We start from the raw sequence: 16,205 nt of genomic DNA on the forward strand, positions 1-16,205 counted from the left end.
TTATCCTATAGATGGTTCCTGAAATTAATTTTTAAATTATGATTTCCTCTTTAGCCCCTGGGTAGTATACAAGGAGATAACTGGCAGCTGACAAGAGTTCTTTCCAAATATATGTTGAAGCAAAAAACAGTAATATGAATATAGCCTGTGCACATACAGCTGACTCCACTCGCCTACCCCCATGGGTTCCTCGGGGCAGCTGGGGTGATTTTCATATGCTTATTTGAACTCTCATCCTTTGGGATTAATGACACATAGAAGCAAAATGAGGTTTTTGAGCTGCAGTGTGAAAGCTAAGTGGATAACACGGGGATCCTCTGACAATCTTGTCTTCCTGAGTAGAAGCTCATCGGAGGTCGTTAGATGCAGCTAAACCACACAATACAAATAACCAAAAACAGCATCCAACTCAGCTGAAAACTTGGTGGTAAATGCTAAACACAGGCCTCAAATTTGACTAGAAGCTCTTAGAAATTTACCTACAAGCACCAAAGCTGTATGAGGCAAAAATGTGTGGGTTTTACTTTATGTGACTATTTATTGATTATTTTGATTCTCTAACAAAGCTTTTGGGGAAAAAAAAAGTGATGTAAGTTATTTCTGACCTTGCCTCTGGATGCATTTCCTATGACTAGTACCATTACAAAAGACATGCTTTTGTATTTGCTCTAAAATATTTTTCATTTACTATAATACTTTGTGTTCTTTGGAGGGTATTAAAAATTATAAAGTGAATTCATTTCTAACTTCGTAAAAAATATGTCTTAATATTTATAAAGTTGGTCTGACACCAAACTATGTGTGCTCTTTTTCCAAAAGGCGACTCCTGCAGATGGGTGTCTATAACTGCCAGCTTTTCAACAACCTGGGGCTCTGTTGCTTCTATGCCCAGCAGTATGATATGACTCTGACCTCATTTGAACGTGCCCTTTCTCTGGCTGAAAATGAAGAAGAGATAGCTGACGTCTGGTACAACTTGGGACATGTAGCTGTGGTATGGTGTTTCTGTAATATAATTTCTGTAATAGAGAAGGTAGCCACATGTTAGTTTGAAGAAGTTTTCAGATATTGGAAATCCAGGTTTGGTTACAGTCTTTGTAGCAATTTGGAGATTGCTAGGGGTCACTGCCGCTCATTTTATCTTCTTAGGTTAAATCCTCTTATGTACAATTCACACTTGACTCCTGTGTTGGTACTATGTTGTTTATTCTGTGGTGGCCACAAGATTTGTATGAGGAAAGGAGGACGGAGGTGGCAGGGGGAAGTGAATGGATTTGTGTGTACGAGTTTGTGCTTTTCTTTTGTAGGGAATAGGAGATACAAATCTGGCCCATCAGTGCTTCAGGCTGGCTCTGGTCAACAACAATAACCACGCAGAGGCCTACAACAACCTGGCCGTGCTGGAGATGCGGAAGGGCCACGTCGAACAGGTCAGTGAACTACTGGGTTACTGTGGACAGTCTTCTTTCTTCAAAGAAAAGCTGTCACGTGCAGCTCTCTTTACATTATAATTTTAAAATGAGTTCTGGAGTCTGACTGGCCTGGGTTTGATCCCAGCTCTGTCACATGTTAGCAGTGTGACCTTGGACAAGTTACTTAACCTTTCAGTATCCAAAATAGAGCACTTGATTTTATTAGGACAAATCTGCACCTCCCCAGGCTTCCCTGTCTTCGTGAACTGTTCCACCACTCACACCGCCCCACATCCGCCATCCAGCTGCTCAAGCCGAAATCCTAGGACCCACCCTCGAAACCTGTCTTTTCTGAGTGCCTTCCCTGCCACCCTTTGCCTCCGTGCTGTGCAGTGAGCCCTGTCATTTCTACCCCCAACCTCTTCAGTCCTCCCCTCCCGGCTCCCTTCTCCAAGCTGCTCTCATCTCCTGCCTGGGTGGCTACAAGGGTCTCCTAGCTCTTGCTTTTGTTTCCACTTCCATCAGCAAGTAGGCGCACCCTATAATACATCTCCCTCAGAGCATCCCAGAGCAGGGGTCCCCAACCCCTGGGCTGAAGCCTGTTAGGACCCCGGCGGCACAGCAGGAGGCGAGCGGCGGCTGAGCGAGTGAAGCTTCATCTGCCATTCTGCATCGCCTCCATCGCTTGCATCGCCGTCTGAACCGTGCCCCCCTCCCTCACCCCCGCCCGTGGAAAACCTGTCTTCCACAAAATCGGTCCCTGGTGCCAAAAAGGTTGGGGACCGCTGGCCTAGAGGATATTTTTTAAAAACAAGATTATTTTATTACTACGTTGCTTAGCATCCTCCAAAGGCTTCTCCCTGCACTTGGAATAAAATTTGAACTTCAAACCTTAGCCTACGGGGCCCCACCTAATCTAGCCTCTGGGTCCCGCCAGACTGTATCTTTTGCCACTACTCCTTCACTACTGACTTCCAGAAACATTAGCTGCTTGCTGCTGGGCAGTGCCTATACTTACTGTAGTGCCTTTGGAAAATACTTTCAGATCCTGAAATGACTCTTTTCTTTTTATCATTCAGGTCTTAGCTTAATTACCGCCTTTTTAGAAAGACCTGTTTGAACATCAGTCTAAAGGAGCCCTCAGGTGCTATCACATCTCCTACTATTTTTTTCTTCACAATACTTAACATTTTACCAGATATTTTCATCTTTATGTGTAGAGTGTAGAATGCTAGCTGCATGAAAGCAGGGACCTTCTCTGTCTTCTAACTGCTATATTTTCAGTATCGAAAACATTGCCTGACACTTGGTAGGTGCTTAGTATTGGTGGAATGAGTGGATAATAAATAAAATAGGGTAATAACAGTACTGACCCGAAGGTGTCCTTGTGAAGATGAGCAGATCGTGCATGCAAAGCCCTTGGTGTAGTAAAAGCACAGGATAGATGCTTAATAAATTGTTTTATTATTACTGTTATTATTTACATAACAAGTTTAAAATTCTGAATACACTCATACAATATTAATGGCAATCAACATCGATAGATATTACATTCTCTGTTTTACAGATGAAGAAACAGACTAGAGGAGGGTAAGTAACTACCCAAGGTCACAGACGTAGTGAGCAGCATGCCAGGATGTTAACCTCCAGCCTGGTCTCCTAAGCACATTGATAAACTTAATAAAACAAGCAAAGAAACGTCACTGGATGCTGCCTTTGTTTCACAAAATTTTCCCGAAGTAAATAAGATGGATTTGTATTTTTTAAACAAAAACTAACTACCCTAAACTGGGAACTTGTTCTGTCATAGAACTTTGCCTGTGTCCATTTGAAGCAAGTGTTCTTTATGATTTTCTCTGTTTCCATGTTGGTGATTTTCTTTCCCTCCTACCTACTGTAGTTTCTCCAGCATACAATTGATTTGAAATGTTTTGGTGAAGGGTTTCATTATTATTAAAAATTATAGCTCAATTAAAAAAAATAACAAATCATAAAACAAAATTTAATATCCACTATCCTATTTAAACTATTATTTATTTTCCATTAAAAAAAGATAAAAGAATTTGTCCTCAAGGTCATACATAGAAGATCGGCTACAAGTTGAAAGGCTGTTCGGCAGCTTGGAATGCTGAGTTTGTGATCTTAACAATGAGTGTACGGGCATCTCGTGTCTCTCAGTGGTCTCTGCAATGTGTGATCCTTTGAGTCTAGAGGGGACAAAAAAATGATGTGAATTTTGTCTTTTGAGTACTTTAGAGAACAGAAAGCTTGTCATTTTCAGTCGCCTTCAGTTGTCATTTTCAGGTCAGCAGTATAATAAATGCTTGCTCAGTGTCATCCAGCACAGAAATTGGGGATTTGAATTTACAATGGTTTTTTGGTGGTTTTTGTTGTTGCATTAGAGAACAGGTAATTAGAAGCCTACTAAATCAATCAACATCAACAAAAACTAGATTAATAAGACTTTTTAGCATTGAGAGCATTATTTTTCAATTGTACATCATACTGAAATATAAACTTTGTAAGATCAGTGTTTCTCACATAACTTTTGGATTCCATCATTTTTTCCATATTTTGAAGCATTTTATTATTAATATAATTTTGGCAAGATATAGGTAGTTCCTGGTTATCAGTAAGTTGTATTTCATGAGGAATTCATCTTATTTATTACAGGGTTATGTTTATTAAAGTCCTATCCTGGGTAAAGTATTCTTTTACCAAAATAAACAAAAAAAATCACAAATACAGTGCTAATATATGCTCATATAGCTTTGGTTTCTCTTTTCTTTCCTTTTTTTTTTTAACACAGGCAAGAGCACTGTTACAAACTGCTTCATCTTTAGCACCCCACATGTATGAACCGCATTTTAATTTTGCAACAGTTTCTGATAAGGTATTCTCTTTCTTTGTCAATTTATCATCTGACCTGTTTATTTCTTGCTTTTAAAAAAATGTGCAGTTAAATAAGGACATTCTACCCATAACTTCTGAGAGATTATTTTTTTCAACACTTAATTATTATGTACACATATGTCTTCACTTCGAGGGACAGTTTAATACACTTTAAGTATATTTATCACTGAGTATTAGCTAAACTTAACACCATTATAGATTGCAGAAGAATTATTTTATGTTTTCAAATATGACATTTAATCATTGAAAAACTATTCATTAACTCCTGGTTTGGGAAGGATTTAGTAATTAGCGTTTGCAGCAAGGAAATCCTGTATATTATTTGTAGGTCATATTGCCATCAAGTCTGGCATGCTGTAAAATTAGGGATATTAGTGAAAGCTGTTTTAGCTATGAACAATACGGGAAAAATGCAACCACTGATACTGTGTTACAAGTCAGTTAACATCCAAGAGCTAAAAGGAATCATGTGCCATTTTAACAATAAGAGGAAACAAACAAAAGTCATCTAATGACTTTTACTTGGAAACCTTACTTTAACATGGAAGGTGAGTTTTGAGGATAAGGAAATGGCTAAAAATGTTTGCTGATGTAAAGACTCTTTCTTTATAGACCAAAAGACATTATAAAAATCATTTTTCATAGCATGAATGTGAAGTCATTTGCACTTTCATTTCTGTTTTAAAAATAAAATAAGCTGTTATTCATAAGTTGTCATTTTTGAGTGCGTGTTAAGTGCTGGCCACTGTTCCAGGTGGTCTCTGAACCGCTAATTCTCTCAACAACCCTGCAATGTAGGTAACACTTACCTCCCCTACTCATTTTTTCATGCAACTGATGTTTCATTTGTTGAGCCTCTGCTACGTACCGGGCACTGTTGTCGGCACAGAGGATGTTAGCAATGAGTAAAACAGAAACCTGTACTTCATGCAGCTTATATTCTAATGGAACCCAGGGCTTCTGGAACTTAAAAGACTTCCCTGGAGTCCCATGGCAGAACTCATGCCCAGCTCCCAAGGATTCCCACATATTTTCCACTGCACTGTGTTGCCACTTAGTTAAGCCACAAAGAAGCCTTGATTACTTTCTTTCAGGACTATTATTACATTTTAATAATATATAATGCAAATGAAATATTTCTTTAAGCCAAAGGCTACATTTCCATAAGAGAAAATTGCATGTTGAAAAGAAATGCTATGATTTAAAAAAGGAAACTTACGTTTTTAATTCATATGCATGTTACCAAAAAACTACCAGAAGTGAATGATCTAGATTTGTTTTGGTTTTTTTTGGTGTGTACACACTAAAAAGCTTTCTCTTTGTAGAAATGTATACATGAATCAAGATACATTCATATGGATTCGGTTACTGTGTGTGTTTTCCTTGGAGACTGGACTTTAACACAAAGTTTATTGAAAATCAGATATGTTGGGCTTCCCTGGTGGCACAGTGGTTGAGAGTCCGCCTGCCGATGCAGGGGACATGGGTTCGTGCCCCGGTCCGGGAAGATCCCACATGCCGCGGAGCAGCTGGGCCCATGAGCCATGGCCGCTGAGCCTGCGCGTCCGGAGCCTGTGCTCCACAATGGGAGAGGCCACGGCAGTGAGAGGCCCGCGTACCGCAAAAAAAAAAAAAAGAAAAAAAAGAAAAGAAAATCAGATATGTCCTTTATAAACTTTTAAAACCAGGTTATCTGCCCAACATTACTGTGTTAGCAACCACTTAAAAGCTCCCAGAACATGTTATTGTATCTTAAATACAATAGTTTTTACTTGAATTTTCTGTCTAAAAGATAATACCCTAATCAAAATATGTCATTGTCTGTGGTACATTACAAATAGTTTTCTTACCGAGCTGGCTGTTTTAGCATGCAGATATCAGTTTATTTTTATGATAACTATCAGTGACAGGAAAAGAAAACACAGGTTTATGAATTCATATTAGACAACTGTAATAGAGCAGAAATTATTTATTAATTGGTTATTTTACTTTTCTCATATTTTTTCAAGATTGAGTTGTAATCTAGGTGAAAAAAATTTTAAATCAAAGTAGCACAATTAAGCAATTCACCTTGGGTTTCTGCATTGTGCAGATACTATGTCTTTTTTTTTTTTTCTGGTTCTCATTCTGTGGTCTTATTCTGGTCTGGTCTTTCTTACAGATGGGAGATCTACAGAGGAGCTACATTGCTGCTCAAAAGTCTGAAGCAGCATTTCCAGATCATGTGGACACTCAACATTTAATTAAGCAGTTAAAGCAGCATTTTGCTATGCTCTGAGTTTTCCTCAGACTAAAGATATTCTTAGGGAGGAACATTATGCAAGGGAAAAAGTAGTGTATATATATGTGTAGTACAGACCTGTGCTTGATATTAGCGAATGTGACATAAGGAAATCTAAACCAGAATGTTTAAAACTTTATAATAATAACTTTATAAGATAATGTTATAAAAGACAGGATTTAAGCATTTGTAAGCAGATTATGAAACCTCCCACATTATATGGTAGATGTTTGTTTATAATGTTTACAAAACATTTTCACGAATTTCCTCAAATTTTTATGAATGCACATTTTTAATGTCCTGGCCATTAGCTATCATGTAGCTTAAGAGGTCTGAAATCTGCCTTTAAAATTGCACTTCTATGACTAAAGTTGTATATACTTATCCTTGGTAGAGACTTTGGAGATTAAAATTTGTACTTAAAGCTATTTTTTATCAAATGCTTTGTGAGACACTCTACTTTTTCTTATATATTATGCTTTAAAATAAATGTGTATAAAACACCGTCATTCCGTTATTTTTCAGGAGTTTTTGTTTCAGTCATCTCAGTTAAAAAAAGTTTTCCAGAAGTCCAGGAGTCTTAGAAATCAAGTCTTTATTCTAATTTTATTTGAAATGATATATGATCAATTTTGCTTTTTCCTGAGAAGCTGTTTATGGGCTGTCATGTTGTCAGTATAAGAATATCAGGATTAGAAATGGAGTCATAGGCCAGAAGTCCCCTGTGGTCAGCCCTGAGAAGGCTAGGCTGGACCCAATACTGTGCGTTGTACAATCCTAGACAGGCTCTCCTCTCCAGCATTTAGTGGAATTCTCATTGAAGTGTTCATACAACGAAATGCGTTAAAGGGCCAAGGCCGCTCACATTCATATTTTGGGCTTTGGGCTCTATCTCTGTTACTTTACCTTTTTTTAACTTTATGAAAACTATTTTACAGGTATTTATTTGTTTCTGTTCAGATTATACAAATAGTACTACTTAGCTGACAGAACACAAAAAATGTGAATTCAAGGAATAGATTGTTTGAGGCTGGAAGTAATTTCAGAGACTATGTAGATGAATCTCTCCGTGGGACAGGAGGAGGCCACGCCCAGAGTCACACTGCTGGTTGGTAAGGCTGGAAACAAGACCTGCTCCTACACTTCAGGCTTGAACCTCCCCTGGTTCTCCATGATACGCCAGTGCTCGTTCAGCTTGCGAGAATTTCCTCAAGCGCGATCAGATTTCCTAAACTGTATGCAATATTTAGGTTCAAATTTTATATTGTGAATTATTTTCTTAGTTAATTTAAAATAAGAACTAATAACAGTGGCTAGCGTTTACTGAGGGTGTTGTATGTACCCAGCACTGTTCTGGAGCACTTGATATGGAGTAATTCATTTAATTCCCATTGCAGTCCTACGAAATGCTGTTACTCCCATTTTACTCATGAAAAAAATGAGGTACAGAGCAGTCAAATTACGTGCCCAAATTCTAAAGCTATTAAATGGCGGAGCTGGGATTCAAATGCACATTTAATACAGTGGTTAAGAGCACATACTCGGGAGCCAAATGCACATTATTTATAAAGGAATGGGTATAAGGGTAACAGCAGATTTCTGTGTGGCCCTGGAGTATGTGTTCTTAACTACTATGTCAAATCTCCTCTTAGTGTTTCTCCTGTAAATAAAGCTACTGTTGTTTAAAATGAATGTTACATGCATTAGTAAAGTTGAATTATAAGGGACTATTAACACAGCAAAAAAATTAATGAGCCAGCATTCCTAAGGTGATATGGAGAGATTTTTGTCTTGAATTTATGTTAATTCAATGTGAACACCAATGCAAAGAATGAGTCAGGATGGCTAAGGGCAGAATGATGACATAACACTGCATCAGAAGCTACATATATTTTGTAGCAAAATTATTTCTGGACCGTATAACTTCTGGCTTCTGTGCCAACGTTTCTATATCAGGAAGGTTAACAATTGTCTTCTACCATGATTAAAAAAGTGTTCTATCCATATATAAATTGTTCAGCCGAAACTAACATTATTGGGCTTCCAGCTGATGAAAACGAGATATGGCAAGAAGGCTGCCTACAATGAATAATTGCTGAGGTTAGAAGTTCTTCCTTTCCAAAAGGGTCACATCTGAACCAGTTCCCTATGGTACCACTGTTCTTTTACATATCTGAATGGTATTTCCCTGGATCAGATCACCCATCAGGATATAATTTATGGCCTAGAAATAGGAAAATTAATAAAGATAACACATTACTATAGTTTCCACCACCAACTCTTTATTAATATGAGGGCTTTAAAATTTTTTTTATTTATTTATTTTTGGCTGCATTGGGTCTTCGTTGCTGCGTGCAGGCTTTCTCTTGTTGCGGCAAGTGGGGGCTCCTCTTCGTTACGGTGCGCAGGCTTCTCATTGTGGTGGCTTCTATTGTTGTGGAGCATGGGCTCTAGGTGCGCGGGCTTCAGTAGTTGTGGCTCGCGGGCTCTAGAGCACAGACTCAGTGGTTGTGGCGCACGGGCTTAGTTGCTCCGCAGCATGTGGGATCTTCCCGGACCGGAGCTCGAACCCGTGTCCCCTGCGTTGGCAGGCGGATTCTTAACCACTGCACCACCAGGGAAGACCAATATAAGGGATTTTTATCAAGAGCTTTCAGCTGGAATTGAATTTAAGCATTCAGAAAAATAACAAAGATTTTAGAACTACCACAGGAGGACTCAGTCTTGGAAAATAATGAACCCAGAAATTAAGTTTTGGTAAAAGGCCATTACTGGATAGTTTTAAATTCTAGGGAATAGGCAAATTGGAATGATCTATGGATATGTTCCAGAGTTCTAAAATGGTTATCTAGGCTCAGATATTAGGGGAAAAAGTTTATTGATTTGAAAATAACCACAGTTGTACATCCTTCCATATTGATGGCCTTAGTCCTATTTTTGGCTGACTAAAATTTTAACATTTTTGAGAGATGCTGTCATTTTACGTCCTCAGTGTTAAAGCCCAATTCTGGAGATAAAAGAATAAGGATTACATAATGATTAAATTATAACCCGTGGAGGCTATATTTCTTGCAATGTGATACTTTCCCTTACCTGAATCCTGACTAATAAGGAGTAATTGGTAAAATGTAAATGATGGGAACTCTTGGAGAAAGCCATCACGTTATCTTAGGGAAGGAAAGGTCATATTTAGACAGATATTAGGAAGAAAATTTTTTCCTGTTTTAAATCAGAGAAGATAGATCTTCTTCCAGTGTTTGAAACTCAAGTTTCTATGGGCTCCAACATTTTCTCCCTACTGGATTTTCTCTCTTTCTCCTTTTTAAAACATCACAGTCCCTGTAAACCTTCCCCTTTCTAGAACTCCATTATCTCCTTTGTCAGAACATCTTGAAAGGGCAGGTGATGTTTGTTGCCCACTTCCTCATCTTCCATTTGTTTCTTGACCCGCTTCAGTCTGGCTTCAACCCCTACCACTACTCAGCTGCTCTCACTGAGGTCATTAATGACTGTCATTAACAAATCCAGAGTTGTTCTTTTTTTTAACGTAACAGTTTTTAAAGGTAATATTCATGTACCACACAATTCTTGCTTTTAAAGTGTGCCATTTATGGCTTTTAACATATGCACAGTTAGGCAACCATCACTATAATCAATTTAGAAACACTTTTGCTATGCCCAATAGAAACTTCATATCCATTAACAGAATTTGTTCATTATTATTATTTTTTAACATCTTTATTGGAGTATAATTGCTTTACAATGGTGTGTTAGTTTCTGCTTTATAACAAAGTGAATCAGTTATACATATACATATGTCCCCATATCTCCTCCCTCTTGCATCTCCTTCCCTCCAACCCTCCCTATCCCATCCCTCTAGGTGGTCACAAAGCACCGAGCTGATCTCCCTGTGCTATGCGGCTGCTTCCCACTAGCTATCTATTTTACATTTGGTAGTGTATATATGTCCACGCCACTCTCTCACTACGTCCCAGCTTACCCTTCCCCCTCCCCGTGTCCTCAAGTCCATTCTCTAGTAGGTCTGCGTCTTTATTCTCGTCTTGCCCCTAGGTTCTTCATGACCATTTTTTGTTTTTGTTTTTAGATTACATATATATGTGTTAGCCTACGGTATTTGTTCTCTTTCTGACTTACTTCACTCTGTATGACAGACTCTAGGTCCATCCACCTCACTACAAATAATTCCCTTCTAGAGAATTTTAAATTTCATTTATTGTGTTGTTCATCACTGTTTGTTTGCTCTTTAGTTATTCTAGGTCCTTGCTAAATGTTTCTTATATTTCCTCCATTCTAAGATTTTGGGTCATCTTTACTATCATTATTCTGAATTCTTTTTCAGGTAAACTGACTATTTCCTCTTCATTTGTTAGATCTGGTGGGTTTTTACCTTGCTCCTTCATCTGCTGTGTGTTTCTCTGTCTTCTCATTTTGCTTAACTTACTGTGTTTGGGGTCTCTTTTTCCCAGGCTGCAGGTTCGTATTTCCCATTGTTTTTGTTATCTGTACCCAGTGGCTAAGGTTGGTTCAGTGGGTTGTGTAGGCTTCCTGATGGAGGGGATGAGTGCCTGTGTTCTGGTGGATGAGGCTGGATCTTGTCTTTCTGGTGGGAAGGTCCATGTCTGGTGGTGTGTTTTGGGGTGTCTGTGGCCTTATTATGACTTTAGGCAGCCTCTCAGCTAATGGGTGGGGTTGTGTTCCTGTCTTGCTAGTTGTTTGGCATAGGGTATCCAGCACTGTAGCTTGCTGGTCATTGAGTGGAGCTGGGTTTTGGCGTTGAGATGGAGATCTCTGGGAGATTTTCGCAGTTTGATATTACGTGGAGCTGGGAGGTCTTTTGTGGACCAATGTCCTGAACTTGGCTCTCACACCTCAGTGGCACAGCCCTGACACCTGGCTGGAGCACCATGAGCCTGTCATCCACACGGCCAGGTATGTGGGGAGTTTCTTGCCTTTTGGGAGGTCTGAGGTCTTCTGCCAGTGTTCAGTAGGTGTTCTTTAGGAGTTGTTCCACATGTAGATGTATTTCTGATGTATTTGTGGGGAGGCGGGTGATCTCCATGTCTTACTCTTCCACTATGTTGAAGCTCCTCCCTCAGCAGAATTTGTTGAGCTTGTAGATTGATTTGGGGACTGTTGCCATCTTAACAATATTAAGCCATCATCACTCTGATGCAAAACTCGTCAACAAAATATTAGCAAACCAAAGTCAACAGTATGTTAAAAGGATAATACACCATGATCAAGTGGACTTATTCCAGGGAGGCAAGAATGGTTTCACATTGGCAAATGAATCAACGTGATACACCACATTAACAAAATGAAGAATAAAAATCATATTATCATCTTAATAGATGCAGAAAAAGCATTTGACAAAATTCAACATCCGTTTGTGATTAAAAAAAAACCTCTCAACAAAGTAAGTATAGAGGGAATGTACTGCAAAATAATGAAGAGCATATATGACAAGCTCACAGTTCACGTCATACTCAACAGTGAAAAGCTGAAAAATTATACTCTAAGATGATGAACAAGACAAAGATGCCCACTCTTGCCACTTTTATTCAATATAGTATTGGAAGTCCTAGCCAGAGCAGTTAGGTATGAAAAAGTAATAAAAGGCATCCAAATCGGAAAGGAACAAATAACATTGTTTCTATTTGCAGATAACATAATATTATATAAAGAAAACCCTAAAGACTCCACCAAAAAAACTGTTTGAACTAAAAAGTGAATTCAGTAAAGTTACAAGATACAAAGTCAATATACAAAAACCGGTTGTGTTTCTATACACTAACAACAAGCTGTCAGAGAAATTAAGAAAACAATCCCATTGACAATTTCATAAAAAGAATAAAATACATAGGAATAAGTTTAACCAAGGAGGTGGAAGACCTGTGTACTGAAAACTATAAGACATTGATATAAGAAACTGAAGACACAAATAAATGGAAAGATATTCCACACTCATGGATTGGAAGAATTAATATTGTTAAAATGTCCATACTATCTAAAGCAGTCTACAGAGTCAATGCAATTCCTATCAAAATGCCAATGAAATTTTTCACAGAAATAAGACAATCCTAAAATTTGTGTGGAACTGCAAAAGACCCTGAAAAGCCAAAGCAATCTGAGGAAGAAGAACAAAGCTGCAGGCATCACACTTCCTGATTTCAAACTATATTACAAAGTTATAGTGGTCAAAATTGTATTGGCATAAAAACAGACACATAGATCAATGAAGCAGAATAGAGAGCACAGAAATAAGCCCACACAAAGATGGTCAATTAATTTATGACAAAGGAGGCAAGTATATACAGTGGGAATGGAGAGTTTCTTCAATAAATAGTGCTGGGAAAACTGAACAGCCACATGCAAAAGAATGAACCTGGATGACTATCTTAAACCATACACAAAAATTAACTCAAAACAGGTTAAAGATTTGAATATAAGACCTGAAAACCATAAAACACCTGGAAGAAAACAGGCGGTAACTCCTTCACATAGGTCTTGGCAACGATTTTTTGAATCTGACACCAAAAGCAAAAGCAATAAAAGTAAAAATAAACAAGTGGGACTACATCAAACTAAAACACTTCTGCTCAACAAAGGAAACCATTGATAAAATGAAAAGACAACCGACTGAATGAGAAAAAGTAATTGCAAACCATATATCCAAAATATATAAATAATTCATATAAAAAACCCCAACCAAACAATAACAATCTGATTTAAAAATGAGCAGAGGATCTGAACAGACATTTTTCTTAAAAAGACATAGATAGCCAATGGTACATGAAAAGGTGCTCAACATCACTAGTCATCAGGGAAATACAAACCAAAAACCACAATGATATATCATCTAACACCTGTTATAATGACTATTATCAAAAAGACAGGAAATAACAAGTGTCGGTGAGGTTATGGAGAAAAGCAAACCCTTGTGCACTATTGGTGGGAATGCAAACTGAGGCATCCCCTATGGAAAATAGTACGGAGGTTCCTCAAAACTTAATTATAGAACTATTATACGTCCAGTAATTCCACCTCTGAATATTTATCCAAAGGGAATGAAAACATTAACTCAAAAATATACCTGCACCACCATGTTCACCAAAGCATTATGCACAATATCCAAGGTTTGGAAACATTAAGTGTCCATCAATGAATAAATGGATAAAGAAAATGTGATATATACAGATATAGATATTAGTTAGCCATAAAGAAGGAAATCCCACCATTTGCAACAACATGGATGGACCTTGAGGGCATTATGATAAGTGAAGTAAATAGGGAAAGACAAATACAATATTATTCTATTTATGTGTAGAATCTTAAAAACAAACAAACAACAATAGATACAGAGATACAGAGAACAGATTGATGGTTACCAAAGGAAGGTGAGGGGTGGGGTGAAATAAGTGGAGGGTGTCAAAAGGCACAAACTTCCAGTTATAAAATAAATAAAGCATCAGAATATAATGTACAGCATGGTGACTATCGTTAATAATACTATATTGTATATTTGAAAGTTGCTAAGAGAATAGACCTTAAAAGTTCTCAACACAAGAAAAAATATAACTGTGTGATGATGGATATTAACTAGCTTTATTATGTTGCTTATTTTGAAATATATACATATATTGAATTGTTACATTGTACACCTAAAACTAACATAATGTTATATGTCAGTTATATCTCAATTAAAAAATTTTTTTTAATTTAACAGATGTTTTAGTGTTTCATATTATGTAATGAAGACTTTTTGCTTTTTAAAAGGCTATCCTACCAGATCAGAGACTTGCAGACTCCTACTTTTCTTGTAGGAATTGCTTGGTCATTCTCACTAATTTTCTATTTCAGAGCTACCTACTGTATTATATTTTGACTGATATTATATATTTTTTTCTTATCTAGGGGAAAACATATATAGGTAAAACTCAGGTGCAAGTAATAATTTAGGGTGCTAGTGGCAGAGTAAACAAAGGAAAAGTTAGAGAAGTGCGTTTTCTTCCCATGAAAAGACTTTCAAAATTAGGTGTTGGCTGAGGAGACTCTAGGCAAGTTATTAATTTTGGAAAATTTCAAAAAACATATATAGTACTTAAATCAAATGGAGTTTGTTATAAATTGAACTGATGTCTCAGGTATTTTCATTCTGCCAGCATTTGGTTCAAACGTACTTTCAGTTCCACCCTTTACGTTATTTCCTTTATGTCACCTTTGTGCCAGCCAAACATAAGTGTTAGTTCTCAGAATATTCGGTGCACCGTTGAGGTTTGGGGTGTGATTTTCTGTCAGCCTTGGATGCTCCTAACCTCAACCTCTGTATGTCCAAAGCTTAGGACCCCTTCGGATCCAGCTCCCTCACGAAGTGCTTCCTAATTAGGTGTCACCTATCTCTGAAGTCCCACAACAATATATCTGCACCTCCCCGTATCCTCTAAATGAAAACCAACGACAAACAAAAAATCAAAATAAGAAAAGGAAGGCAGAAAAGAGGGAAAAGTAGACAAAGAAGAGATGGCACAAGTTGAAACCAAGTAGTACAGTACATTTAAACCTAGCCACATCAGTAATTGTATTATATGAACTTAAACAACAGAATTTTATTTTCTCACGGTTCTGGAGCCTGGAAAGACCAAGATCAAGGTTCCTAATGAGATCTCTCTTCCTGGCTTGTAGGTGGCTGCCTTCTTGCCATGTCCTCACATGGCTGAAATTTCTGTCCTGTCTTCCTCATCTAAGGACACCAGCTGTATTGAATTAAGGCCCCACTCTTATGACCTCATTAACCTTAATCACTTCCTTATAGGTCTGTCTCCAAAGATAGCCACATTGGGAGTTAGGGTTTCACATATGAATTTGGCAGGGGTTGGGGGTTGGGGGCACACAATTCAGTCCATAGCGTGGTCTAAATTAAATGTAACTATCCCCAGTACAAGGCAGAGATTTTAAGACTGGATAAAAAAGACCCAGATACATACTACCTACAAAACACACACATTAAATATAAAAACATGAATAGGTTAAAAGTAAAAGTACACGAAAAGATATACCATGCTAATGCAAATGAAAGGAAAGCTGAAATTCTGCATTAATATCAGATAAAGTAGATTTTAGAGCCAAGAATATTACCACGGATAGGAAAAGCTGTTTGATAGTGATAAGGGGGTCAGTTCATCAAAAGGACATAAGCAAAAACAAATGCAAGGAGAAATAGACAAGTCCACAAATATAATTGGAAATTTGAATAGACCTCTCTCAGTAACTGGTATATCAAGAAGACAGAATATCAGTAAGAGTATAGCAAGCTTGAACAACCAGTATCAACCTGACATTTATAGAACACTCCACCCAACAACAAGTTTCAAATGCATATTAAACATATTTCTATTGAAATTATAAATCAATACCAGTATAACAGCATCAAGAATTTGAAAGGCCAAGTAGACCGTATTCTGGGTCATCAAGTCAATCTCAACAAATTTAGAAAGATTTAAGTCACACAAAGTGTGCTCTATGACTATAATAGAATTAAATTAGAAATCAATAACAGGAAGATATTTCAACACCCCTCC

The 16,205-nt window shown here is 37.6% G+C and overlaps 1 protein-coding gene across 2 annotated transcripts in view; it reads left to right on the plus strand.

Annotated features, from left to right (window-relative positions):
• Positions 1-7,110, plus strand: part of TTC8 (tetratricopeptide repeat domain 8) — a 50,272-nt gene extending 43,162 nt beyond the window's left edge. For both annotated transcript variants that reach the window (XM_032624283.1, XM_032624284.1), the window contains exons 11-14: positions 820-994; positions 1,308-1,430; positions 4,222-4,305; positions 6,487-7,110. In XM_032624283.1, coding sequence (XP_032480174.1) covers positions 820-994; positions 1,308-1,430; positions 4,222-4,305; positions 6,487-6,603 — 499 coding nt within the window. In that variant the 3' untranslated portion in view covers positions 6,604-7,110. The remainder of the gene's footprint in view (positions 1-819; positions 995-1,307; positions 1,431-4,221; positions 4,306-6,486) is intronic.
• The last annotated feature ends 9,095 nt before the right edge of the window (positions 7,111-16,205 follow it).

This window comes from Phocoena sinus, chromosome 2 (assembly GCF_008692025.1).
Source record: "Phocoena sinus isolate mPhoSin1 chromosome 2, mPhoSin1.pri, whole genome shotgun sequence".
NCBI lineage: Eukaryota > Metazoa > Chordata > Mammalia > Artiodactyla > Phocoenidae > Phocoena > Phocoena sinus.